This window comes from Myxine glutinosa, chromosome 5, assembly GCF_964187855.1.
Source record: "Myxine glutinosa chromosome 5, kmMyxGlut1.1, whole genome shotgun sequence".
In the NCBI taxonomy this organism is placed as follows: Eukaryota; Metazoa; Chordata; class Myxini; order Myxiniformes; family Myxinidae; genus Myxine; species Myxine glutinosa.
Window position 1 is genome coordinate 19,449,832 of NC_136265.1, and position 27,726 is coordinate 19,477,557.

Genomic DNA, 27,726 nt, shown 5'->3' on the forward strand with positions numbered 1-27,726 from the left:
CCTCTCCCCTCCCCGCCAAGACGCCCCCTCACCCCTCCCCTCCTAGACTCCTGCCTCACCCCTCCCCTCCAAATCTCCCCCATATCCCATCCCTTTCAAATCCCTCCCCTTGTCCCTTCCCTCCCAAACTCCCCCCTCACCCCTCCCCTTCAAATCTCCCCACCCTCATTGCTTCTCAATTTCCCCCCTCTCACTCCCCCTCCTCAAAGCGTCCTCCCCGCTTCTTCCCCCTTCCAACTCTCACCTCCATCTCCCCCAACCTTCTGCCTCGCTCTTCCCCCTCCTCAAATAACACCTCATTGTGCCTCACCCAATCACCATCAAACCTTTTGTCCGCCCCATCCTTCCCTTTCTCCGAGCTATTCTGAAATCTCTGACACACCTTCAACAGCTCTCCCTACCTCTCCCACCTCTTCCACATCTTACCCTACCCCTCCTCCCCCCTGTTCTGTATCTGATGCTCCCCCTTCCTCTTCATTAACGGTATGGACCTCAAACATCCGGGGCCTTCGTTCAAACTTAACTGATCTCTCCATACAGGTTGCTTCTGTCAAACCAGACGTGATCTGCTCAACAGAAACTTTCCTCCTTTATGATGTCTCTGATTCCTTAGTATCTCTCCCGGGCTACTCCCTCCTCCGGTATGATAGACCTGAGCCTCTTCCTGGAGGCGGGGTTGCTATCATTATCAAAAACTCTCTTCCTCACTCGCCCTGCACTGCACTCTCTCCACCTCACCCCCAGGAATACCTCTGGCTACGGCTTCCCCTTCGCTCCCACCTCTTGTTCATATGTGTGTTGTACCGTCCACCAAACAGTGATGACTCCATCTACATCTCGCTGTCTGATAATATGGACCAACTTCTATCTACTCATCCCAACTCTCTCTTCCTCATATGTGGTGATTTCAACTGTCATCATGCCAGTTGGCTGGGTGTGGGTACCTCTCTCACCAGCCATGGCTCCTCAGCAAAGGACTTCTGCGACTCACTGGGACTGACACAATCTGTCAATTTCCCGACCCGGATCTCAGTCAACGGAACATCTTCTCTTCTGGACTTGGTTATGACTAACTTCCCTGAAAATGTCTGCTGCTCTTCTTCTGCTCCAATCGGATTATCTGATCATGTCCTTGTTAAAGTGGACATCTCTCTGACCATCCTCAGGGAGCCTGCTCAGCGTCGACGAGTCTGGCATTTCACTCAGGCCAACTGGCACGGTCTTCAAGCAGCCATCAATCATCTGGACTGGTCTCCCATCTCTACCACCTCTGACATCAACTCATCCTGGGAATTCTTCCAAAGTAAATTGCTCTCTCTCTCATGCACAGATTTATCCCATCTCGTCTTCAGTTGTCATACCCTTCCTCCCGTCCATGGTACACGGAATCTTGTGGTGAGGCTGTTGCCCAGAAACAACTTGCCTTCGTCTCCTGGAAAGCAAATCCAACGGAAGGAAATCTCATTTCCTTTCACAAAGCCCGAAACAAGTGTGTGTCCACCCTCAGGAGAGCCAGGAAACAATATCTCTCCGTTCTCAAGACCGAACTCTCTTATCTGTCTCCCTCTTCCAAATCCTGGTGGCGTCTGGTCAAATCCGTTTCTGGTGTTTGTTCCCCCTCCATCCCCTCCCTTACCTCAAACGGCTACACAGCTGACTCCGCACGTGAAAAAGCTGAATGCCTCAACTCTGTGTTTGCCTCTAAATCTTGTGTCCCAAACCCATCCCTCTCTGTACCCACCGTACCCAGTCGTACCCAGCTGCTCCTGGACTCCGTGTCCTTTCCTCCTGACAAGGTGGAAAAGTTTGTCAACCCTCGACTCTGATTCTGCAACTGGACCCGACGGCATCAGCCCACGGGTCCTAAAATCCTGCTCTGCTGCTCTATCTCACCCTCTCTCTGTTCTCTTCACCCTCTCTTTTACTCAAGGTCAACTGCCATCTCCTTGGAAATCAGCCAACATCACCGCTTTGCACAAAAAGGTGCAAAAACAGATCCTAGCAACTACAGACCAATCAGCCTTCTCCCAATTATCAGCAAAGTCATGGAATCCATCATTGCTTCGGATATGAAATCTTTCCTCTTCTCCAATGGCTTGATCTCTGATCATCAATTTGATTTCAGACCAGGTCACTCTACTCTGGACATGCTGCTTCTGCTGTCTCAACAATGGATGGAGGTCCTCAATGCCAAACAGGAAATTAGAGCTGTCTCCCTCGACATATCACGTGCCTTCGACACGGTCTGGCACCCTGCTCTGCTCACCAAACTCTCCTCCTTTGGTATCCATGGAAATCTCCACGCATGGCTGGCGGACTTCCTCTCTCGTCGTCAACGTGTGGCCCTGAATGGGTTTCTCTCATCTCCTCTTCCTGTTCAGGCTGGAGTTCCCCAAGGCAGTGTTCTGGGCCCTGTGCTTTTTCTGGTCTTCATCAATGATCTCTCTGACTCTCTTGAAAATCCTCTCTATCTCTTTGCTGACGACTCTACTCTCTGTCGCTCCATTCTTCATCCCTCAGATCGGCAGTCTGCAGCCTCCTCACTCTGCAGACCTTGACAAAATCACAGACTGGGCAAACAAGTGGAACATGTCTTTCAATCCTGACAAATCTCACACTCTTACGATGTCTCTCCGAAAAGACCGACTGGACAACCCTCCCATCCACTTTCTGAATAATCCTCTCCAAGAAGTTCTGTCACTCAAGCTTTTGGGTCTCACTATCTGCAATGATCTTTCCTGGAAAAACCACATTTCAAATCTGGCCTCCAAAGCCAGTCGCCGACTGGGCATCCTCCGTCGTGCGAAGTCCTTCCTTGGCACACCTGAGCTCCTCACCACATACAAGGCTTTCATCCACAGCTCAATGGAATACTGCTCTCCCCTCTGGGCTGGTGCTCCTGCCTCACACCTAGCTCGCCTTCACGCTGTTGAAACCAAAGCATTCAGAATCATTGGAATCTCCCGCGATGAAGCTAACTCCAAGGGCCTCTCACTCACTCACTCACCGCAGGCAGGTTGGTGGTCTTTCCGTCTTCTACCAACTCCTCTCTGGCCTTGCCCCCCCAGCTCTCTCTGGGCTCTGTCCCGCAAATATTCCTACAGGTCGCACAAGATCTGCCTGCAACCCTCTTTTGGATAAACTGCCAAAATCAAGACTCTCTGCTCACCTTCACTCCTTCATTCCTCTTTTCTCCCACCTCTGGAACAAACTCCCTCACTCTCTTCAATCCCACTCCACCCTTCAAGTCTTTAAAACAGCTGTTCACCACCATCTCTTATCTTCCCCCATCCAAAACCTTGATCTTTTCTACCCCCACTAATTTCACCCCAATTCCACTTTTTTAAATACCAACTTTTGTCCTGGAAGTCCTTGGTGTCCTTGTGCTTTATACTTCTCCCTCCCCCCCCCCCTTCCCACGCCTCCTCCCCCCGGGCCCTCTCCCTTCCACACATCTCCCTGCTCTCGGATGTTGTGTGTGTGTGCTTCCCCTTTTCTCCCCATCTTGTCTTCCGCTCCCTCTTTTTGTGTATTTTGTTTGTCTGGTCGATTTGTTTGTGAAGTTAATGTTAGCTCTTTCACGAGCCTCGATTCAGTATACAAAAAAAGAAAAAAAAGAAAAAAAGAAAACAACAAGTGGAACATGTCTTTCAATCCTGACAAATCTCACACTCTTACTATGTCTCTCCGAAAAGATCGACTGGACAACCCTCCCATCTACTTTCTCAACAATCCTCTCCAAGAAGTTCTGTCGCTCAAGCTTTTGGGTCTCACTATCTGCCATGATCTTTCTTGGGAAAACCACATTTCCAAGCTGGCCTCCAAAGCCAGTCGCCGACTGGGAATCCTCCGTCGTGCGAAGTCCTTCCTTGGCACACCTGAGCTCCTCACCACATACAAGGCTTTCATCCGCAGCTCAATGGAATACTGTTCTCCCCTATGGGCCGGTGCTCCTGCCTCACACCTAGCTCGGCTTCACGCTGTTGAAACCAAAGCTTTCAGAATTATTGGAATCTCCCGCGATGAAGCTATCTCTGAGGACCTTTCACTCACTCACCGCAGGCAGGTAGGTGGTCTTTCTGTCTTCTACGGACTCCTCTCCGGCCTTGCTCCCCCAGCTCTGTCTGTGCTCTGTCCCCCAAATATTCCTACAGGTCGCACAAGATCTGCCAGCAACCCTCTGATGGTTAAACTGCCGAAATCTCGGCTCTCTGCTCACCTTCACTCTTTCATTCCTCTTTTCTCCCGCCTCTGGAACAAACTCCCTCACTCCCTTCAATCCCACTCCTCCCTCCAGGTCTTTAAAACAGCTGTTCACCACCATCTCTTATCTTCCCCCATCCAAAACCTTGATCTTTTCTACCCCTGCTAATTCACCCCAGATCCACCTTGTTTGAAATTCCAACTTCTTTCCTGGAAGTCCTGGCAGTGTCCATATGTTTTATACCTCTCCCACCGCCCCCTTCCCTTGCCCCCCCCCCCCCCAAAGCCCTCGCCCTCTCTCAGATCTCTCGATGTCTCCATGTCTCCATGTCTCTCGGTCCCTGCTCTCAAATGTTGTGTTTGTCCTTCCCCCTCTCTCCCCATCTTGTCTACCGCTCCCGATGTTATATGTTTTATGTGTCGGTTTGTCTCGGTGTGATTAATGTTCGCTCTTTCACACGAGCCTCGATCTTGTATACTAAAAAAAAAAAAAAAAAAAAAAAAATTGTATTACTACCAATCAATTTGAAGCCATGTCATGGTGAAATAGTATTACTACCAATCAATTCGGAGCCATGTCATGGTGAAATAGTGTTACTATCAATCAATTTGTAGCCATGTCATGGTGAAATAGTGTTACTACCAATCAATTTGGAGCCATGTCATGGTGAAATAGTGTTACTACCAATCAATTCGGAGCCATGTCATGGTGAAATAGTATTACTACCAATCAATTTGTAGCCATGTCATGGTGAAATAGTGTTACTACCAATCAATTTGGAGCCACGTCATGGTGAAATAGTGTTACTACCAATCAATTCGGAGCCATGTCATGGTTAAATAGTATTACTACCAATCAATTTGTAGCCATGTCATGGTGAAATAGTGTTACTACCAATCAATTTGGAGCCATGTCATGGTGAAATAGTGTTACTACCAATCAATTCGGAGCCATGTCATGGTGAAATAGTATTACTACCAATCAATTTGGAGCCATGTCATGGTGAAATAGTATTACTACCAATCAATTCGGAGCCATGTCATGGTGAAATAGTATTACCACCAATCAATTCGGAGCCATGTCATGGTGAAATAGTGTTACTACCAATCAATTCGGAGCCATGTCATGGTGAAATAGTATTACTACCAATCAATTTGGAGCCATGTCGTGGTGAAATAGTGTTACTACCAATCAATTTGGAGCCATGTCATGGTGAAATAGTATTACTACCAATCAATTTGGAGCCATGTCATGGTGAAATAGTATTACTACCAATCACTTTGGAGCCATGTCGTGGTGAAATAGTGTTACTACCAATCAATTTGGAGCCATGTCATGGTGAAATAGTATTACTACCAATCAATTTGGAGCCATGTCATGGTGAAATAGTATTACTACCAATCAATTTGGAGCCATGTCATGGTGAAATAGTATTACTACCAATCAATTTGGAGCCATGTCATGGTGAAATAGTATTACTACCAATCAATTTGGAGCCATGTCATGGTGAAATAGTATTACTACCAATCAATTTGGAGCCATGTCATGGTGAAATAGTATTACTACCAATCAATTTGGAGCCATGTCATGGTGAAATAGTATTACTACCAATCAATTTGGAGCCATGTCATGGTGAAATAGTATTACTACCAATCAATTTGGAGCCATGTCGTGGTGAAATAGTTTTACTACCAATCAATTCGGAGCCATGTCATGGTGAAATAGTATTACTACCAATCAATTCGGAGCCATGTCCTGGTGAAATAGTGTTACTACCAATCAATTTGGAGCCATGTCATGGTGAAATAGTATTACTACCAATCAATTTGGAGCCATGTCGTGGTGAAATAGTATTACTACCAATCAATTTGGAGCCATGTCATGGTGAAATAGTATTACTACCAATCACTTTGGAGCCATGTCGTGGTGAAATAGTATTACTACCAATCAATTTGAAGCCATGTCGTGGTGAAATAGTGTTACTACCAATCAATTTGGAGCCATGTCATGGTGAAATAGTATTACTACCAATCAATTTGGAGCCATGTCATGGTGAAATAGTATTACTACCAATCAATTTGGAGCCATGTCATGGTGAAATAGTATTACTACCAATCACTTTGGAGCCATGTCATGGTGAAATAGTATTACTACCAATCAATTTGGAGCCATGTCATGGTGAAATAGTATTACTACCAATCACTTTGGAGCCATGTCATGGTGAAATAGTATTACTACCAATCACTTTGGAGCCATGTCATGGTGAAATAGTATTACTACCAATCAATTTGTAGCCATGTCATGGTGAAAGTGTTACTACCAATCAATTCGGAGCCATGTCATGGTGAAATAGTATTACTACCAATCAATTCGGAGCCATGTCATGGTGAAATAGTGTTACTACCAATCAATTCGGAGCCATGTCATGGTGAAATAGTGTTACTACCAATCAATTCGGAGCCATGTCATGGTGAAATAGTATTACTACCAATCAATTTGGAGCCATGTCATGGTGAAATAGTATTACTACCAATCAATTTGGAGCCATGTCATGGTGAAATAGTATTACTACCAATCAATTTGGAGCCATGTCATGGTGAATGTCACTGGTTTTGTTCAATAATCTCTGTGTAATGTCTCACCTGTTGAACCACAACCTAGTAAACACAATAAACCAGACCCAAGATCTCATAAACAACATCGATGGAATATTCAAAAAAAGAACCAACAGTTGCTCACCAAATGCTCATCCTGTTCATCCATCCTGCTCATCACATTCCTTGCTGTGCAGATACTGATCGCCAAGCAGAGAATCAACAGCAGTGGTGTCAGGATCCACGACCTCATCGTGGATGGTTAGACAATCGAGAGAGGAAGAGAGGAAAAAGAAAGATGATGCAACCACTTCCACTCGGCTCAGTTGTGCTGGTTGAATGTCGTGTTGTTCATGTGTTACCATCTTTATTTATCACCGATTGTTTGCCCTGACATCGAAATCAGGGAAATTTTCGCAGTGAACGATTTTTTTGGCTTCATTCATCGAGCCTTTGTCCCAGATAACAGAATGTCTGTAATTCGAACCTTTGTCCCAGATAACAGAATGTCTGTAATGTTGGAACATGCTGACATGCAGTTCAGGTTCATCCTGGGTTAGGGAAACACTGCTGTGATTGGTCGAGAGGAGAGTTCATTTATCGGCGAGTTCTTTTCCAGGTCACGGAAACATTTGGGTTTCATTTTTAAATACCATCTCAATTGGAGGAGTGTTTTGATGAAGAATGGTGGTGTTTGTCTGCCTGTCTTCCTCGTTGTACAAAGTATCCGTCAACGATGTGAAATGTTGAATCCATCAATTTTGTAATAATGTGTTTATTTCATTGTGCAGGGCCTGTTTTTGTCATTTTGGGTTTTGTTGGTAGTCACAGATAACATGTTGTTGTTGTTGTATAGCCCTGGAAGTTCTCTCTAACAAGGCCGTGGCACGGAGACAGCCGGTCGATCTCACAGGAGTAGCCCAGAGATCCCCCACATACAAGATTGCGTATCCGGCCTTCACGAAGTTGGGAGAGAGAGACAGAGACAGAGAGGGAGAGAGAGACAGAGACAGAGACAGAGACAGAGACAGAGACAGAGACAGAGACAGAGAGAGAGAGAGACGGTCCATGGGGAACGTGATCAGCACTCTGACCGTGACCGCACTGACCTGACAAATCCAGGCAGCAGGGAAGAATGGGGAAGATTTGACCCCCGACTTGCGTTGGGTGGTACAACCACCACGAAGAGGCATCCCCCGATAGTTGCAGATAACACGTTTAAGCTGATGCTACCCGATGTGTGGATGGTCGCCAACTAAACTGGCTTCTCCACCTATCCGCAGGTGAGGAGGATGAAGAGAATGAGGGGGACGTAGAAAATCCTCACGTTGGTCATGTCTGGTTTCTAACACCGTAGGGTTCTTGCCCCGTTATCAGAACGCCAGTAAAGAGTTCCAACCCTGAACATAATATACCTGACCTGATACTCAGTACCATGATGTTACCATAATACATCATTACCTTCGCAAAAGCGGAAGGTTATGTTTTGATCGCTGTGTATTTATTTGTATGTCTGTGTGTGTGTGTGTGTATGTTAATCGCATAACTCAAAAAGTATTCAACCGAATTGCATGAAATTTGGTGGGATGATTGGTTATTATACGGGACACATTTGATTAGATTTTGGGAGCAATCGGGTCAAAGGTCAAGGTCAAGGTCACGAAAAGGTCAAAATCGTATTTTTGTTGTTCTGTTCCCTACACTCCCATGCCAAGTACAGAACAGTAGCTGCGGCGAAGGTATGCGCTCTACCGAGTGCCCGTTCTAGTTAGCATTGTTTTGACCTGCTGATGGATGAAACTCCCTCTTGTTCATTGTCATGCCAAAACATGGTCAATCAAGTACCATCTTGGGTAAAAACACTGAAACAAAACTTTTAACGTCTTCTATTTTACAGGTACAATTTTCTACACATCTTTAGATGCTGTTATTCATCCACCTTGATCTTTGCCGGTTCCAGGATTTCAAGAATAGGCTGTCACCTCTTTTTACATCAATACGGTACTTCACACAGATGCCAAAACGTGTGTAATCTACAGCACATGTGGCCGGTGGAGGAAAAGGTCAGTTGGAAGGTTATTTGTTTGATAACGCAGCCACGTCTGTTTCTCTTGTTCCCAGAAGAGTAGGCCTGACAAAACAAATTTGATCAGAGTTTGATGATTGACCAGGGATTTTTGGCAAAAGAGTTGTTCCGGAACATTATTGAACTTTGTCTTGTTTAATGGAGAAGATGAAATAATCATGTAGTGAATGTGTTGTTGATCAGTTGTTTACAACTGGGAAAATAAGTATAAAAGTTATCCTATAAAGCATCAGGGCTGTGATTATATACCCTATATGGCAAAAATTCTCCCTGGTCAATCAAACTGAACATTAAATTTCTTTTTTTGATGTACTCTTCTGGGGAAAAGATAAAGAGCCAAGTACAAATACATTCAAAGTACACCGCCCCCATGCCAAATAAATAAATAACCTCCACCGCGGCATCGCCGGGGCGCCGCGTGCAGCTCATAGACATAGAGACTGTATTGGGAGGGTGAGGTGTACAATTATAATTGATTGATTAATTGCATAATTAAAATCAATAAAAAATAATCATAAAATATTTTCTTAACAATAAATTGGCTAATAGCATTCCGAAACCAACAGTGCTTCATCCGAAGCTGTAACTTTTTGAAAATAAATTAAATAAGTCAATAATCGGAAAAATCAAATAATTAATTGCTTAATCGATACACAATTAATCGATTAATTGATTAATCAATAAATCAAAAATATCTTTTATAGCCACATCACTTGGTCACTCTTGTGTCCAAATATTAGCTTCCAAGCTCAAAAGATGCCTGCGATATTGCCCAGAAGAGAAAGAAAATAAATAAATGATTAATAATGAAAATAAATAAATAATAATCATAAAATAATTAAATAATTAATCAATTGGCTAATGGAATACCTGAACTACCACCGTTTCATCCGAATCTATAACTTAAATTTTTTTAAATTAAGTCGTTAATCGAATAATTAAATAATTAATTCAATAATTGCTCAAGGTCATCTGCCATCAGCTTGGAAATCAGCCAACATCACCGCTTTACACAAGAAAGATGCAAAAACAGATCCTTGCAACTACAGAGCAATCAGCCTGCTCCCAATAATCAGCAAAGTCATGGAATCCATCATTGCTTCGGATATCAAATCCTTCCTCTTCTCCAATGGCTTGATCTCTGATCATCAATTTGGATTCAGACCAGGTCACTCTACTCTGGACATGCTGCTTCTGACGTCTCAACAATGGATGGAGGTCCTCAATGCCAAACAGGAAATCAGAGCTGTCTCCCTTGACATATCACGTGCCTTCGATACGGTCTGACACCAACCTCTGCTCACCAAACTCTCCTCCTATGGTATCCATGGAAATCTCCACGCATGGCTTGCAGACTTCCTTTCTGGTCGCAGTCACTGTGTCGCCCTGAATGGAATTCTCTCTTCTCCCCTTCCTGTTCTGGCTGGAGTTCCCCAAGGTAGTGTTCTGGGCCTGTGCTTTTTCTGGTCTTCATCAATGATCTCTCCGACTCTCTGGAAAATCCTCTCTATCTCTTTGCTGATGACTCCACTCTCTGCCGCTCCATTCCTCATCCCTCAGATCGGCAGTCTGCAGCCCCCTCACTCTCTGCAGACCTGGACAAAATCACAGACTGGTCAAACAAGTGGAACATGTCCTTCAATCCTGACCAATCTCACTTTGTCTCTCCGAAAAGACGGTCTGGACAACCCTCCCATCTAATTTCTGAACAATCCTCTTGAAGAAGTTCTGTCACTCAAGCTTTTGGGTCTCACTATCTGCCATGATCTTTCCTGGGAAAACCACATTTCCAAGCTGGCCTCCAAAGCCAGTCGCCGACTGAGCATCCTCCATCGTGCGAAGTCCTTTCTGGGCACACCTGAGCTCCACACCACATACAAGGCTTTCATCCGCAGCTCAATGGAATACTGCTGTCCCCTCTGGGCTGGTGCTCCTGCCTCACGCCGTTGAAACCAAAGTATTCAGAATCATTGGAATCTCCCACGATGAAGCTGATTCTGAGGGCTTTTCACTCACTCACCGCAGGCAGGTGGTTTTTCAGTCTTCTACCGACTCCTCTCCGGCCTTGCTCCCCCCTGCTCTGTCTGTGCTCTGTCCCTAAAATATTCCTACAGGTCGCACAAGATCTGCCAGCAACCCTCTTATGGTTAAACTGCCAAAATCAAGACTCTCTTCTCATCTTCACTCCTTCATTCCTCTTTTCTCCCACCTCTGGAACAAACTCCCACACTCTCTTCAATCCCTTTCCTCCCTCCAGGTCTTTAAAGCAGCTGTTCACCATCATCTCTTATCTTCCCCCATCCAAAACCTTGATCTTTTCTACCCCCGTTAAAACACCCCAAATCCGCCTCTTTAAATCCCCAACTTCTTTCCTGAAATTCCTAGAAGTGTTCATTTGCTTTAAACCGTGTACCTCTCCCTCCTCCCCTAGCCCTCCCCCTTCAACAGATCTACCGACGTCCCTGTTTACCTTCGCAAAAGCGGAAGGTTATGTTTTGATCGCTGTGTATTTATTTGTATGTGTGTGTGTGTGTATGTTAATCGCATAACTCAAAAAGTATTCAACCGAATTGCATGAAATTTGGTGGGATGATTGGTTATTATACGGGACACATTTGATTAGATTTTGGGAGCAATCGGGTCAAAGGTCAAGGTCAAGGTCACGAAAAGGTCAAAATCGTATTTTTGTTGTTCTGTTCCCTACACTCCCATGCCAAGTACAGAACAGTAGCTGCGGCGAAGGTATGCGCTCTACCGAGTGCCCGTTCTAGTTTCTCCTGTTGTTGTGCTTGTATGCTTCCCTCTCCCTCCCCCTCTTGTCTCCCGCTCCCTTCATTGCATGTTTTATGTGTCTGTGCATGTTTTCATGTTCACTGTGTTAGCTCTTACACAAGCCTCGATTCTGTATACAAAAATAATAATAACAAGTCAAGTGAATCCACTTGGATTCCGCCCAGGTTGGCACATGGAAATTATTATTCATATGGTACTTTCCATGGTGAAGTAGTTCGCAGCAGAACCGGCAGCATAATGATGTAGCATAATTATCATCTCGGGTCAAGATTTGAAATTATGCCATGGTTTTTGTAAAATTGCTACTAGTATTCAAATTTTCACAATTGACAAATTGGCAAATTTTCATTGACATTTGCCCAGTTTCAACTTTTATTGACCCAGAGGGTCCTCTGGGTCATTTGGGTCCTCTGGGTCCTCTGGGTCATTTGGGTCCTCTGGGTCATTTGGGTCCTCTGGGTCATTTGGGTCCTCTGAGTCATTTGGGTCCTCTGGGTCATTTGGGTCCTCTGAGTCATTTGGGTCCTCTGGGTCATTTGGGTCATTTGGGTCCTCTGGGTCCTCTGGGTCCTCTGGGTCATTTGGGTCCTCTGGGTCATTTGGGTCCTCTGGGTCATTTGGGTCCTCTGGGTCATTTGGGTCCTCTGGGTCCTCTGGGTCCTCTGGGTCATTTGGGTCCTCTGGGTCCTCTGGGTCCTTTGGGTCATTTGGGTCCTTTGGGTCCTCTGGGTCCTCTGGGTCATCTGGGTCATTTGGGTCCTCTGGGTCCTCTGGGTCCTCTGGGTCCTCTGGGTCATTTGGGTCATTTGGGTCCTTTGGGTCCTCTGGGTCATTTGGGTCCTCTGGGTCATTTGGGTCCTCTGGGTCATTTGGGTCCTCTGGGTCCTCTGGGTCCTCTGGGTCATTTGGGTCATTTGGGTCCTCTGGGTCATTTGGGTCCTCTGGGTCATTTGGGTCCTCTGGGTCATTTGGGTCCTCTGGGTCATTTGGGTCCTCTGGGTCATTTGGGTCCTCTGGGTCATTTGGGTCCTCTGGGTCATTTGGGTCCTCTGGGTCATTTGGGTCCTCTGGGTCATTTGGGTCCTCTGGGTCATTTGGGTCCTCTGGGTCATTTGGGTCCTCTGGGTCATTTGGGTCCTCTGGGTCATTTGGGTCCTCTGGGTCATTTGGGTCCTCTGGGTCATTTGGGTCCTCTGGGTCATTTGGGTCCTCTGGGTCATTTGGGTCCTCTGGGTCATTTGGGTCCTCTGGGTCATTTGGGTCCTCTGGGTCATTTGGGTCCTCTGGGTCATTTGGGTCCTCTGGGTCATTTGGGTCCTCTGGGTCATTTGGGTCCTCTGGGTCATTTGGGTCCTCTGGGTCATTTGGGTCCTCTGGGTCATTTGGGTCCTCTGGGTCATTTGGGTCCTCTGGGTCATTTGGGTCCTCTGGGTCATTTGGGTCCTCTGGGTCCTCTGGGTCATTTGGGTCCTCTGGGTCATTTGGGTCCTCTGGGTCATTTGGGTCCTCTGGGTCATTTGGGTCCTCTGGGTCATTTGGGTCCTCTGGGTCATTTGGGTCCTCTGGGTCATTTGGGTCCTCTGGGTCATTTGGGTCCTCTGGGTCATTTGGGTCCTCTGGGTCATTTGGGTCCTCTGGGTCATTTGGGTCCTCTGGGTCATTTGGGTCATTTGGGTCATTTGGGTCATTTGGGTCCTCTGGGTCATTTGGGTCCTATATTCCTATCCTATAACATATATATCTCCTATAACCTATCCTATAAATATAGATTTGATGACGTCATGTTTACACATCTGAGCGCCAGAAACTGTCTTCACTTTTGAGCGCCAGAAACCGTCTTCACTTTTGAGCGACAGAAATTCCCAGGCAAACGCTATAACGCACCAGGTTTACAACCTGTGCGTTAATAATAATATATAATCAATAAATCAAAAATAGCCTTTACAACTACCGTGGCTCGGTGTTCGCTTGTCCGATAAGAACTTGGGACAACGCCTGAGAATTTAAGCCTTTTTATTACGGAGCCGTTACAACACGTGCGGAAGATAGGAGGGCACGAAACTGGCCGGTCCTTTCTCAAAATAATTGTCAGCGCGCTCCGTTTATACACATGGAGGTCAGCGCAAGAAAAAGATACACATCTCCGCTGGGAGCTTGCCCCGAGGTTTTGGTCACGTACCCAAAGCACCACACCAACTCCCTCAAGGTTTACTCTCATCAGTGCGGAGGTCATTATTTCAAAAGGGAGGGAAGACAAGCATTCCTGTGTTCAGATTACAAAGGGTTTGGCAATAAAAAGCAAGCTGGCTCTGCAGAGGAGGGATAGGGTGAGACAGGGAGAAACAATAACAGTTTTGAGAGAACACAGACCTAAAGACTGTGTTCTCATCAAGACCCAAGGCCGAATGCCTAGTTAGAGTCAAATGAAAATGGAAGTATAATGAATTATATAATCCTTTAAATATATACACACATCGACAATTCCTTTCTCCTGTTCAGATATTAAATAATAAAAATCTTTAATATCACAGAATATCCTTTGTCATTGTCATGTCCAAATATCAGCTTTCGAGCACAAAAGGTGCCCGATATATTTCCCAGATGAGAAAGGAAATACATAAGTTCTTAATTAATCGATAATAATGAGTAACTAATCAATTAATTGCTAAATCAAAAAACAAAAAAATAACTGAAAATAACAAAAAACAAATAAATAAAAAACAAAAAATAAAATAATAAAAAACAACTTCACAACTGCAAAAAAATAAAATTTTGCCGAAGCACTTGCTCACTATTGTGCCGACATTTCAGCTCCCTAGCTCAAAGGATGGCTGAGATATCGCCCAGACAAACAAACAAAAAAACAAGAAGACGTCATGCAGAGCACAAATGAATGAATGATCGTTTTAAGGCCATTTTCCCCCGCTAGAGCGGGGGTTAGCCTTGCGGGCCCCATGACCTCATGGTTCCCTGTTTGAGGCAATGTTTTTATGGCTGGATGCCCTTCCTGCCGCCAACGCTTAGTCGCCTCTTACAATGCGCAGGGATACGGTGTACCTATTCTAAATCGGGGTACACACCGGGATCATTCATCCCAGCAAGTTGGTACTCAATTTGCCGACCTCGGAGGGAGTCAACCCCCCTGGCGTTAATTCAGCGATCGACCGGGATTCAAACTCAGGATCCTAGGATCCCAAGCCAGCACCCCAACCACTGAAGGCCACTAAATGTGCAGTCTACAGAGAAAAAGAAGAAGAGGGACCACTGGAAAAACTTTCACCGAGTCCTGAAACAAGGAAATCTTTTCACAGGACCACTATGTTTGGACTAGCTTCACAATGGCAGCTTTGATTAGACGAGATGCGCACGAGCTGCCCGGTATCACGCCTTCCGATGCGGCCTGTTGCTGCAGCTTGGTGGGACTTGGTGAGTCCGTGCTGCCGGGAGGGAAGGCCCGAGCTTTGGTGAACTCCCTCTTGCAAAGTTCCAAATGTTGAGGACGAGAGAGACCGAGGTTTGTAGGATTGAGGACCGCGCCAAATACAATGGCTTTGATGGGAATGAGAACCGAGCTTTGCATGGCAGCTTTGTTGAGGCAGATGGCTGTGAAGTGAGGCATGCAGAGCACAATACTTGCAAAATGCACCACCACCCATCCCCCCCCCAAAAAGGTTGCCATTAATACAGCAAATTGTCCATTTCATCAAGATCAAAATTGACGATCTTGATCAAAGTTCAGGTCAATAGGATGAAACGTGATGATTTTGACGAAAATTAATGATTTTAAGAGTTTGACCTAGAGTTGACCTTTGACCTTTTTGACCTCAAATATAGTTGGTTTCCCAATTTAGTGAGGCACTATGCAAGTGCTGTTAAATTTTCAAGTCAATCGGATGAGAATTGATGATTTTTCCTTCACGCTGTAGAAAGAAACCAAGGCTTTTAGAATCATTGGAATCTTCCGCGATGAAGCTAACTCTGAGGGCCTTTCACTCTCTCACTGCATGCAGGTTGATGGTCTTTCTGTCTTCTACCGATTCCTCTCTGGCCTTGCACCCCCTGCTCTGTCACTGCTCTGTTTCCAAATATTCCTGCAGTACGCACAAGATCTGCCAGCAACCCTCTTCTGGTGAAACTGCCAAAATCAAGACTCTGCTCACCTTCACTCCTTCATTCCTCTTTTCTCCCACTTCTGGAACAAAAAAAACCAACACTCTCTTCAATCCCACTCCTCCCACCAGGTCTTCAAAACAGCTGTTCAACACCATCTCTTGTCTTCCCCCAATCCAAAACCATTTCTACCCCCGTTAATCCACCCCAAATCGACCTCCTTCAAATTCCCTGTTTCCTTTCCTGAAATACCCTGTAGTGCCGTTCTAGTTTTTCCCATGTACCCTGCCCCAGCCCTCTCTCTTCCACAGATCTCCTGATGTCCTGTTCCATACTGTTGTGCTTCTCTCTCTCCCCTCCCCCCCCCCCCCCTTGTCTTCCGCTCCCTTTATTATATGTGATATGTTTCAGCTCTTATACGAGCCTCGACCAGTTATACAAACTAGAGCTTCCAGGGAAGCAGAACTCAACTGAACTGACTGGACAACTTTAAACTAGCACTTCTTCTTCAGCTTTGGCATCCTGAAATTAAAAAGATTTTTGGCAATTTCTATATAGACATTTCACTTCCGTAAATGTTGTGTTCACTTCTTTCTCAGTTTCAGCATCCTAAATTCTTGTGCTTTTCTTAAGAGCTGAAAAAAATATGCCGGCCTATGGTGGCCATTTTGTGACGGATCGGGTTGACATGCGATAGCAACCTACCTTGTGTGGTAAGAGTCTCACACACCAAGTTTGATAAAAATCCATAAATATTTGTGGACGTTAAAGTCTTAACGTCATTTCGGAGCTGAAAACAATATGGCGGCCATTTTGTGACGGATCGGGTTGGAATGCAATGGCAACCTACCTTGTGTGGTAAGGGTTAAACATTCTAAGTTTGATCAAAATCTGTTAACATTTGTGGACGCTAGAGTGTTAACGTTGTTTTCAGGACCAAAAACAAAATGGTCGCCTAAGTCCGCCATTTTTCAACGGATCGGGCTGAAATGTAATACCAACCTGGTCCTTGGGGTAAGGATGCTGCATGTCAAGTTTGATCAGAATCGGTTATTTGTGGACGCTGGAGCGTTACCGTCAAAAAGTTAACGGACGACAGACGACGACGACGAGACGCCGGAGGGTTCAGTATGTGATGAACTCAACTGGACGGTAGTCCGTTGAGTTAAAAAAAGAAACCAGAGTGAAAACTGAGTTCTCCCTTTCAGCACGCGTCATTTCCAGGGCCCCTTCGGTGCCCGCTGAAGAAGTCATGCCACGCCTGGAGATGGCATCGGAAAGGAGCGGTGTACAACAAATCTACCACATAAAACACAATGTTAGTTTGTGTGTTTGTACAGATGTCTGTCCCCCTTCATAAGGACGATTTCAGTCTGGTTTTAAACGCCAATCTTTAAACACAAACACGCGTTCACCACGGTCTATTTTTGAAGATAAAACAAACAAAAAACAATTTCCATTTAAAAAGTAATTATGTCTGTTTAATTGGAATTGTAGACGGTGGCTTGCAAACCGAGCCTCAAGGGTGGTGTACAGAAGCGTTTAAAAATAACAATAAATACAAGGCACAGGGAGGTAAAATTCACTGCACGTGATGTGCAAAGTGCGCAGAGTAAATCGAGTGGGCATTTAAATCCGTATGATGTCTAATAAATAAAGAAGATATAAGCACACCTGACACTAGGCCCAGACTTCAGACTTTGGCATGCTCACACGTGTGCGCCGTCAAATAAACTGTTCCATTCTGTCATTTTTGACGGGCTATACTTACTAACTAGTTCATAATAATGCTCAAGATGTCTCAGAAATAAAAAATATATTACATACCAGAAACGCTGTGGTGCTGTCGCAAGATTCAAAGTTTTTCACCCACTTCAATCCGCCTTAACACATCTAACTTTACATCCAAGGTAATTCCTTTATCCAAGGTAATAAGGGCCTCTTCCCAGACATCTTGACTTACTTTTTTTGGTGACGGTGACGAAAATAGTTTGGCAGGAATTTTAAATTTTTATTTCTTTGTTTGATGTAATCGGAAGTGAAGTGATACTGCATGCGGATTCCTGGAGGGTTTTGACGTGGCCTTCAGTGAGGGAAAGCTACAGGTCTCTCCTTCTATGCCAACTTAGCTCTTACACGAGTTTCGATCTTGTATAGAAAATAAAGAAAGAATTGGTTCCCATATTTATACGTTACGTTATAGCAAAGTTTCCAATATTGAGTCACCATATAACGAGGGATGTATGTATCAAACACCCAGATGATGCCTGTGCCTTCCCCCATTGCTGTCATTGCTGCTCATGCATCCTCCGCCATGCCCACATCAGTGAATTTAAGTTGGTAAACTGATTGATGTGGTGCAGATGTAGTGCAGACTTGGTCGGCCAAATGGCCTCCTCCCACGTCAAAGTTCCTTGTCAGCAGTCTACTGACAAAATATTTCGGCCTGAATTTATGAAAGGCGTTTAAGAAGCGTTTACACATCAGTGATAGACAAGTAAAAATTTGAGAATTTTCGAATAGCATAGGCATTTTGTGTTAAAAGTGATTAAACAAGTTTTTTAGGATAATTCGAGGGTGCTGAATTCAAAAATGCTGTTTAACCGGTTCAATTTTGGAGTCTTAACCTTCAAATTGTAAAAAACAAAATGCCCGCCATTTTCAGCATATTTTTTGCCATAACTTGAATTTTAAGCAACATAGAAGGCTCAAAACAGTGGCAATACCCATGTTTGTGATACTGAGGATTCCAAATTTACTGTTACCTAAGTTGTAACTAGTTTGGTTTCGCCGCCATGTTGAATTCCAAGATGGCCGCCATATTTTTGGTAATTTCTGGGGTGTATTTTTTCACTGGTCATCACATCACTTTCACTGGTCAAATGCACTTTTAATTTCTTTAGAACAAAAAAAATGATATTAAATCATTTCTAAAGTGCATTTAAAAAGGGGTAAAGTTCCAAAATGGCTGCCTTTTAGTAATTATACTTTATAAATACCGTATAGCTCAATATTGGCATTCTCAAATGTTTACCTGTCTATCTTAGTCTGTTCTGTTTCTGCATTCTAGTTGTCTGTTGTATGCACATGCACATCCTCCTGTGCATGTTAGCCCAGCTTTTCTGCAGCTGCAACGGCCATTGATACATCCTTTGGTACATCCGCATGTTACTATCTCGCGACACGCCTTAGGAATTGGAGATAGTGTCATCAACTTCGGCACCAAGTTCCCATCGATGTATGTCCATCCCATGCCTGTTACTTGGGAGAGTACTGGAGTGGCGATGGTTGTGTGCTTCCAAATAAAAGCCTGGTAATGTGCACGCCTTATGTGTAGTCTCACTGCATCTGATGTTGGTGGCAGAGTCTCCTGTGGACAACCCTTAAAGAGTATTACACGTGCCTTGTCGCATCTGTCCACATCATCGGGTACCTTGTAAAGACGGCATATGAACTTTTCTGCATCGTTGATTACTTCTTCAGTGATATCTTCTGTGCCTAGATCTGTCAACAATTGGCTGTGTGTTTGAAACACCTTCCAGGCTGTATTTTTGCCGTGGCCAGCAAGCTGTGACACACTGTCACAACCAGTAATTGCATGGAATGGCAGCAACGCTTCCACTTGGCAAGGTGGCAGTTTCTGGTGGAGTTTGTGGATGGGAATGTATTTTGGCTTCTTAAGAGTTCCTGCCTTCATCCACAGCTGAGTGCATGGCATCTTATCAAAATGAGCAGCTAACAAGACCAGCACGTCAGTGTCATGCACTAAAACCACCACTGTTTCAGCATTTGTGTCGACGCAATGAAGAACAAGTCGTGTGTCCGCCTCCTCATGGTTGGCCTGTAGGGATGATGTGTCCATCTCTGGATCTGAAGATTTCACGTCTGTGATCTGTGCAAATCCTCCAGCCACTACAAGTGTTGTGGGTGCAATAGACACCGCATTTGTCATGAGCTGCTGAGAAAGAAACTCTGCTAGATTTGCCTTATTCTCGCCAAGTGAGAGAAAGTTGGTCCATTTGTCTGGTAGAGGAACGTTTTGGTTTTCTATTACCCGACGTATTGGTCGAGAGGCCCGGGTACGTTTCATTCTGGTTCCAGTCTTGATGGAATCCTGCTGGTATCGGTCGAAAGTTACGTCAACTCTCTCAAATTTTTTCCCCATGGCAAACACTGAATTCACAAACGCATCAGCATATTCACCAAATGTGGTTATTCCGCTGGGCTTTCCAAGAGCCATCACCAGTGCTTGACCATCAATTACTAAGCAAGTACTTCCAGTTAATGTCACTTGTTCTGGGGTTGAGACATCTTGAATCAACTCATTTTCCAGTCGAGATTTACCGCTACTGCCTGTATGTAGACTCCCATTCATGGCAGCAAGTGAAATTGGCACAGGCAAAAGCTCATGCTGCAGAATCAGGTCCAGGTTTATCACACGCCCTGCTTTGGAAGCTGTCACAAGTCGCTGTAGAATGTTTCTATCTGCCTTAATGGTCGTTTCTTTGCCTTTGCTTTCTTTGCAGTCTACAGCATACAGAGACGAGAAAGTCTGTGCTTTGTTCCTATGTAAAGCGGCATTGAAATTGATATGACATGTGCCATCAGGAGGCTGAAGAAGGCGCTGATCAACAAACTCATCCAGCTGCACCTGTCCAAGTTTTTCTGCATTAAGCAAAGAATGTTGAATGCTCTCCGATGCCAAATCCTTGGTAGCAATATTCTGCAGTACAGAAGATGACATTCCCTCGCCGAATACATCGAATCGTCGGAAAGCTGAGACGACTTTCTCCTCATCAAGGTTGTCACGCCCTTTCCTGGAAGGTGTAAGTTCGTTGTACACATACTCACTTTCCTCCCCTTCGATCATCAGCATTTGTCTAGTTTTACTCGATATGCAAGTTCTCAAGTTATATGATAGTGCCCATCTGCCTAATGCAGAGATACTTCTTGTGATGCCCACAATGCCACCGCTCTTCTTTCCAGTGCCATTCAGCCATTCTTGGCTATGATCAGGTGATACTTGATTGAATCCTCAGTATCACAAACATGGGTATTGCCACTATTTTGAGCCTTCTATGTTGCTTAAAATTCAAGTTATGGCAAAAAATATGCTGAAAATGGCGGGTGTAGTGAAATTATACTGAAGGTGAACCCGGGAGTGCTCGCTTATCCCTCTAAAAGGGGCGTCTATAAGACCTGGGACAACCGCGGCGCAAGGACACTCCAGCGACACTTACTGCGACATATAGTCCTGTAGTTTGAATGGTATGTACGCCCCTATATGCTGCGCTTGTTTTGCCTATTGATACTGTAATACTTCGATTGCCCATGTAATACTCCGATTCTGATGTCTATTGCATGAATGTATTTTACAGGATGTGACCACAGATCTAAATTATATTAAACCTACCCAAGGTACAAGTCGTGTCTGAGTTTGATTTTCACGACATTTAATATCATTTAAATCTACGAAATGGCTGAACCCAAGATGATTGCGGTACCGATTCTCGATGCCGACGCTCAAGCCGAGGAGTCGGGATCGGAGTTCACCCACTGGCTCAAAACGCTGGAGAATTACTTCGCCGCGCATGAAACGGAGCCCACCGCCGTGGCTAAGCTGTCCGTGTTACAGTCGAAAGTCCACCACCACGTTTACCGGTGCATTGCTCGATTTGAGACGTACGCCACGGCTCTGGCCGAGCTAAAGCGACTATACGTAAAGAAACGGAGCGCCGTGCACGGCCGGCATCAGCTCTCAGCGGCGACAACAACCATCGGAGTCGATCGATCGCTACGCGCAGGAGCTGCGTCACCTTCTGGCGGACTGCGCTCAGGAGGTACGGACCCACGAGCAAGTGCAAGATGACCTTCTCAGAGATTCTTTCGTCTCTGGAATTAGCTCTGGAGTCTTGAGGCTCCGACTCTTGGAGACCGCGGAGCTGACATTTACGGAGGCACTACGGCTGGCTCACGTCTTTACAGATGCCGTGAACAATCCACCGCTTATGACCACCCACGAGTCGTGGCAGGGACTTCTCAACTCGCGCGACCGGAGAGGGTTACCGCCGAGGATATGGGGGAGGACTCGACCACGGCCGAGTCTCTGGGTGCTCCTGAAGCGGACTCCACTTCCGGCCTAACTGGTGCTACCGCTGCCCAGCCACGGCCTGACCGGTACGCGAAGTGTACCGGTCAGGGTCTTGGGTCTTTTTCGAAGCTGCTCCATGCGCTCACGCTCTCGAAGCTAAGTGATCTATCACAATCGTGTTTTTGTCGAGACTGTATCTATCTTTCGGTGTGTGTACCTATAGCGTATCTTTTGGAAAATTTTCGGTGCTAATTTTTCGTACATGTATACACAATCGTCGGTTAATGGTATCGAGTATTCTGCGGCCTAGTACTCGTAGGCTTAGACTACCGTACCGTCTCCGACCTTGTGGTTTCGTTTTTCTCAGCGATTCGTCGAATGCGCTGAAATTATTTTTCGTTCTCTGTTTCGTACCAGTCGTTCACCCCGTACCTCCTTGTTTAATATCTGTACTCACAAAAAAAAAAAAAACCCCCCCCAAATTTTTTTTCCTTCCCAGGTCTTATTCTTTTATTTGTTGTTCTTTTTGTTCGTTCGTTCTTCGTTCGCGATCACGCGGTTAGAAATGTATAATCTCTCCCCTGAACAACTATTTTCTCTCATATATTATAACACCCTTTTCTTCTTTTCCTACAAAAGGATGCTTTCGTCTTGCTCACCAAATCTATTCATTCCAAAAAATATATATAATACCATCTCTTACAGTTCCTCCTTTCGACATTCCCTAAAATATCCAGAACTCCACCCCTCCTCCAGTGTCCTCAAACGTATTTTTGACTCGAAGGTCTCAAACTCATTTTGCAAAAAATGTTCGTTTCCCATGAATCGTACACTTTTCAAAATCCAATCTCACCCCTCCCCTCCAAATCCTCCCCATCACCCATCCCTTTCAAATCTCCCCCCTTGCCCCTTCCCTCCCCTCCCTCCTAAACTCCCCCCACACCCATCCCCTCCGAGACTCTCCCTCGCTCCTCCCCTCCTAGACTCCCCTCTCACCCCTCCTCTTCAAAGCATCCTCCCTGCTTCTTCCCCCTTCCAACTTTCACCTTCATCTCCCCAAACCTCCTGCCTCGCTCTTCCCCCTCCTCAAATAACACCTCACTGTGCCTCACCCAATCTCCATCAAACCTTTTGTCCGCCCCATTCTTCCCTTTCTCCAAGCTATTCTGAAATCTCTGAAATCTGACGCACCTTCAACAGCTCTCCCTACCTCTTCCTCCTCTTCCACATCTTACCCTACCCCTCCCCCCCCCTGTTCTGGACCCGATGCTCCCCTTTCCTCTTCATTAACGGTATGGACCTCAAACATCCGGGGCCTTCGCTCAAACTTGACTGACCTCTCCATACAGGTTGCTTCTGACAAACCAGATGTGATCTGCTTAACAGAAACTTTCCTCCTTCATGATGTCTCTGATGCCTTGGTATCTCTCCCAGGTTACTCCCTCCTCCGGTATGATAGACCTGAGCCTCGTCCTGGAGGTGGGGTTGCTATCTTTATAAAAAACTCTTCCTCACTCGCCCTCCACTGCCCTCTCTCCACCTCACCCCCAGGAATACCTTTGGCTACGGCTTCCCCTTCGCTCCCACCTTTTGTTCATATGTGTGTTGTACCGTCCACCAAACAGCGATGACTCCATCTACATCTCACCGTCTGATATGGACCAACTTCTATCTACCCATCCCAACTCTCTCTTCCTCATATGTGGTGATTTCAATTGTCACCATGCCAGTTGGCTGGGTGTGGGTACCTCTCTCACCAGCCATGGCTCTTCAGCAAAGGACTTCTGCGACTCACTGGGACTGACACAATCTGTCAATTTCCCGACCCGGATCTCAGTCAACAGAGCATCTTCTCTTCTGGATTTGGTTATGACAAACTTCCCTGAAAATGTCTGCTGCTCTTCTTCTGCTCCAATCGGCTCATCTGATCATGTGCTTGTCAAAGTGGACATCTCTCTGACCATTCTCAGAGAGCCTCCTCAGCGTCGACGAGTCTGGCATTTCACTCAGGCCAACTGGCACGGTCTTCAAGCAGCCATCAATCATCTGGACTGGTCTCCCATCTCTACCGCCTCTGACATCAACTCATCCTGGGAATTCTTTCAAAGTAAATTGCTCTCTCTCATGCACAGATTTATACCATCTCGTCTTCAGTTGTCATACCATTCCTCCCGTCCATGGTACACGGAATCTTGTGGTGAGGCTGTTGCCCTGAAACAACTTGTTCGTCTCCTGGAAAGCAAATCCAACGGAAGGAAATCTCATTTCCTTTCACAAAGCCCGAAACAAGTGTGTGTCCACCCTCAGGAGAGCCAGGAAATAATATCTCACCATTCTCAAGACCGAACTCTCTTATCTGTCTCCCTCTTCCAAATCCTGGTGGCGTCTGGTCAAATCTGTTTCTGGTGTTTGTTCCCCCTCCATCCCCTCCCTCACCTCAAACGGCTTAACGGCCGACTCCGCACGTGAAAAAGCTGAATGCCTCAACTCTGTGTTTGCCTCTAAATCTTGTGTCCCAAACCCATCCCTCTCTGTACCCACCGTACCCAGTCGTACCCAGCTGCTCCTGGACTCTGCGTCCTTTCCTCCTGACAAGGTGGAAAAGTTTGTCAACCCTCGACTCTGATTCTGCAACTGGTCCTGACGGCATCAGCCCACGGGTCCTAAAATCATGTTCTTCTGCTCTTTCACTCCCTCTTTCTGTTCTCTTCACCCTCTTTTGCTCAAGGTCATCTGCCATCTGCTTGGAAATCAGCCAACATCACCGGTTTGCACAAAAAAGGTGCAAAAACAGATCCCAGCAACTACAGACCAATCAGCCTTCTCCCAATTATCAGCAAAGTCATGGAATCCATCATTGCTTCAGATATTAAATCTTTCCTCTTCTCCAATGGCTTGATCTCTGATCATCAATTTGGTTTCAGACCTGGTCACTCTACTCTGGACATGCTGCTTCTGCTTTCTCAACAATGGATGGAGGTCCTCAACACCAAACAGGAAATTAGAGCTGTCTCCCTTGACATTTCACGTGCCTTCGATACGGTCTGGCACCCTGCTCTGCTCACCAAACTCTCCTCCTTCGGTATCCATGGAAATCTCCACGCATGGCTGGCGGACCTCCTCTCTGGTCGTAGTCAACGTGTGGCCCTGAATGGGTTTCTCTCATCTCCTCTTCCTGTTCAGGCTGGAGTTCCCCAAGGTAGTGTTCTGGGCCCTGTGCTTTTTCTGGTCTTCATCAATGATCTCTCTGACTCTCTTGAAAATCCTCTCTATCTCTTTGCTGACGACTCTACTCTGTCGCTCCATTCCTCATCCCTCAGATCGGCAGTCTGCAGCCTCCTCACTCTCTGCAGACCTGGACAAAATCACAGACTGGTCAAACAAGTGGAACATGTCTTTCAATCCTGACAAATCTCACACTCTTACAATGTCTCTCCGAAAGGACCGACTGGACAACCCTCCCATCTACTTTCTCAACAATCCTCTCCAAGAAGTTCTGTCGCTCAAGCTTTTGGGTCTCACTATCTGCCATGATCTTTCTTGGGAAAACCACATTTCCAAGCTGGCCTCCAAAGCCAGTCGCCGACTGGGCATCCTCCGTCGTGCAAAGTCCTTCCTTGGCACACCTGAGCTCCTCACCACATACAAGGCTTTCATCCGCAGCTCAATGGAATACTGTTCCCCCCTCTGGGCTGTTGCTCCTGCCTCACACCTTGCTCGGCTTCACGCTGTTGAGGCCAAAGCTTTCAGAATCATTGGAATCTCCTGCGATGTAGTCAACACCGAGGGCCTTTCACTCACTCACCGCAGGCAGGTTGGTGGTCTTTGTCTTCTACCGACTCCTCTCCGGCCTTGCTCCCCCAGCTCTCTCTGTGCTCTGTCCCCCCAATATTCCTTCAGGTCGCACAAGATCTGCCTGCAACCCTCTTATGGTTAAACTGCCAAAGTCTAGGCTCTCTGCTCACCTTAACTCTTTTTCCCCTTTTCTCTCACCTCTGGAACAAACTCCCCCACTCCCTTCAATCCCACTCCTCCCTCCAGGTCTTTAAAACGGCTGTTCACCACCATCTCTTATCTTCCCCCATCGAAAACCTTGATCTTTTCTACCCCCGGTAATTCACCCCAGAGTCCTTGCAGTGTTCATATGTTTTATTCCTCTCCCACCTCCCCCCAAGTCCTCCCGATGTCCCTGCTCTCAAATGTTGTGTTTGTGTCCTTCCCCCTCTTCCCCCTCTCTTTTGTGTCCTTCCCCCTCTCTCCCCATCTTGTCTGCCGCTCCCCTTGTTTTTTGTGTTTTGTGCGTCGGTTTGTCTTTTTGTGTGATTAATGTTAGCTCTTTCACGAGCCTCGATCTTGTATACACAAAAAAAAAAAAAGTGTTATTTTTGTGGGAATCGGCAGCACCCCCGAGTAGAATGCCCGGCTCGGGAGGCAATATGCCATCTGTGCTCCACCAAGGGCCATTTCGCGAAGGTCTGCAAAAAGTCCGCACGACGTACGCGAGCCCGCGCGGCCTTGAATGGGCTTATCGCAGAGCCAACGGACGGCGCACCGAGCGGAGCGCCCCGCCCGGCCTCGATCAGCATCTCCCCTCCTCGCGGGCCCCTGGCTGCACGCTCGACCTTGATGGGGGACATCGGGCCGCCTAAACAACCGGCGCGACCATGACCTGCCGCGTCGCGATCGGCCTTGGCTGGCGTCCGGACGCCCACCTCAAACAAGCAACGCCGTACTGCTTTGGAAACTCCTCTGGATTCGCAGCGAACGCTGCGCGTGACTCGAGCGCCATCTGACGGCGGCTTTTACGAATTACACGCTATCGCACCAGCTCATGAAACGGTGGATGGCAGTGATCCTCTACGCGTGACTCGAGCGCCATCTGACGGCGGCTTTTACGAATTACACGCACTCACTCCTGCATATGAAACCGCAGATGGCAGTGAGCCAACTATGCGCTTGTCACGAGGATCCTCCACGGGCTACCCGAACGACCGGCAAACTGCAGCCGGCGTGGGAACGTCCTCTGACAGTGGTTTTTACGATTTACATGCTGCCAACTATGCCCCGGGCTGCCCGAACGACCGGAAAACTGCAGCCGGAGTGGGATCCACCCACGAGAGGCGAACTTCTCGCCCGGACGGCACAATACCTGCCGGGTCTTCCGGCCTTGCGCAGGCCATCATTCCGCTCAAGGTCGCGGGCGTTTTTGCGCAAGCTTTGATCGACACGGGGTCTACGGATAGTTTTATCGATCAACGACTAGTGCATAAACATGGGTGGCCGGTTCTCGGGACTACACGACGGATCTTCATGGCCTCCCAAGGACTTCGGCTGAGCACAAAAGGGGCATGTCGGCTGGAACTTGTGATAAAGGGCCGCACGTTCCCAGACGTGTATCTCATGGTATTACCTGCGTTATGTGCCGACGTTCTGTTAGGACACGATTTCCTTAAGCGACATGGACGTTTGGAAATGGACTTCGGTGGGCCGGACACGCTTGCTGTGTGCGCCCTCGCTCAGATGGACGTGGAGCCTCTCTCGCTGTTCCCCAACCTGACCACTGATTGTACCCCTGTAGCAGTAAAATCGCGGCGCTACTCTCGCGCAGACGCGCAATTCATTGCGGAAGAAACGGCCCAGCTCTTAAAGGACGGTATTATAGAACCCAGTCGGTCGCCGTGGTGGGCCCAAGTCTTAGTAGTGCGAAGTGAGGCCCATCGCCGAAGCATGGTAATCGACTACTCACAGACGATTAATCGTTTTACACAGCTGGATGCCTACCCCCTACCGGGGATGGATGCACTGGTACGCCAGGTGGCCCTGTACTCTGTTTACAGCACTCTCGATC

General features: G+C 46.5%; 1 protein-coding gene across 1 annotated transcript in view; it reads right to left on the reverse strand.

Moving 5' to 3' along the window:
- Positions 1 to 7,307, reverse strand: part of LOC137414435 (uncharacterized) — a 15,628-nt gene extending 8,321 nt beyond the window's left edge. Inside the window, exon 1 of the mRNA XM_078777667.1 lies at positions 6,944 to 7,307. Coding sequence (XP_078633793.1) covers positions 6,944 to 7,051 — 108 coding nt within the window. The 5' untranslated portion in view covers positions 7,052 to 7,307. The remainder of the gene's footprint in view (positions 1 to 6,943) is intronic.
- Positions 7,308 to 27,726: the final 20,419 nt, after the last annotated feature.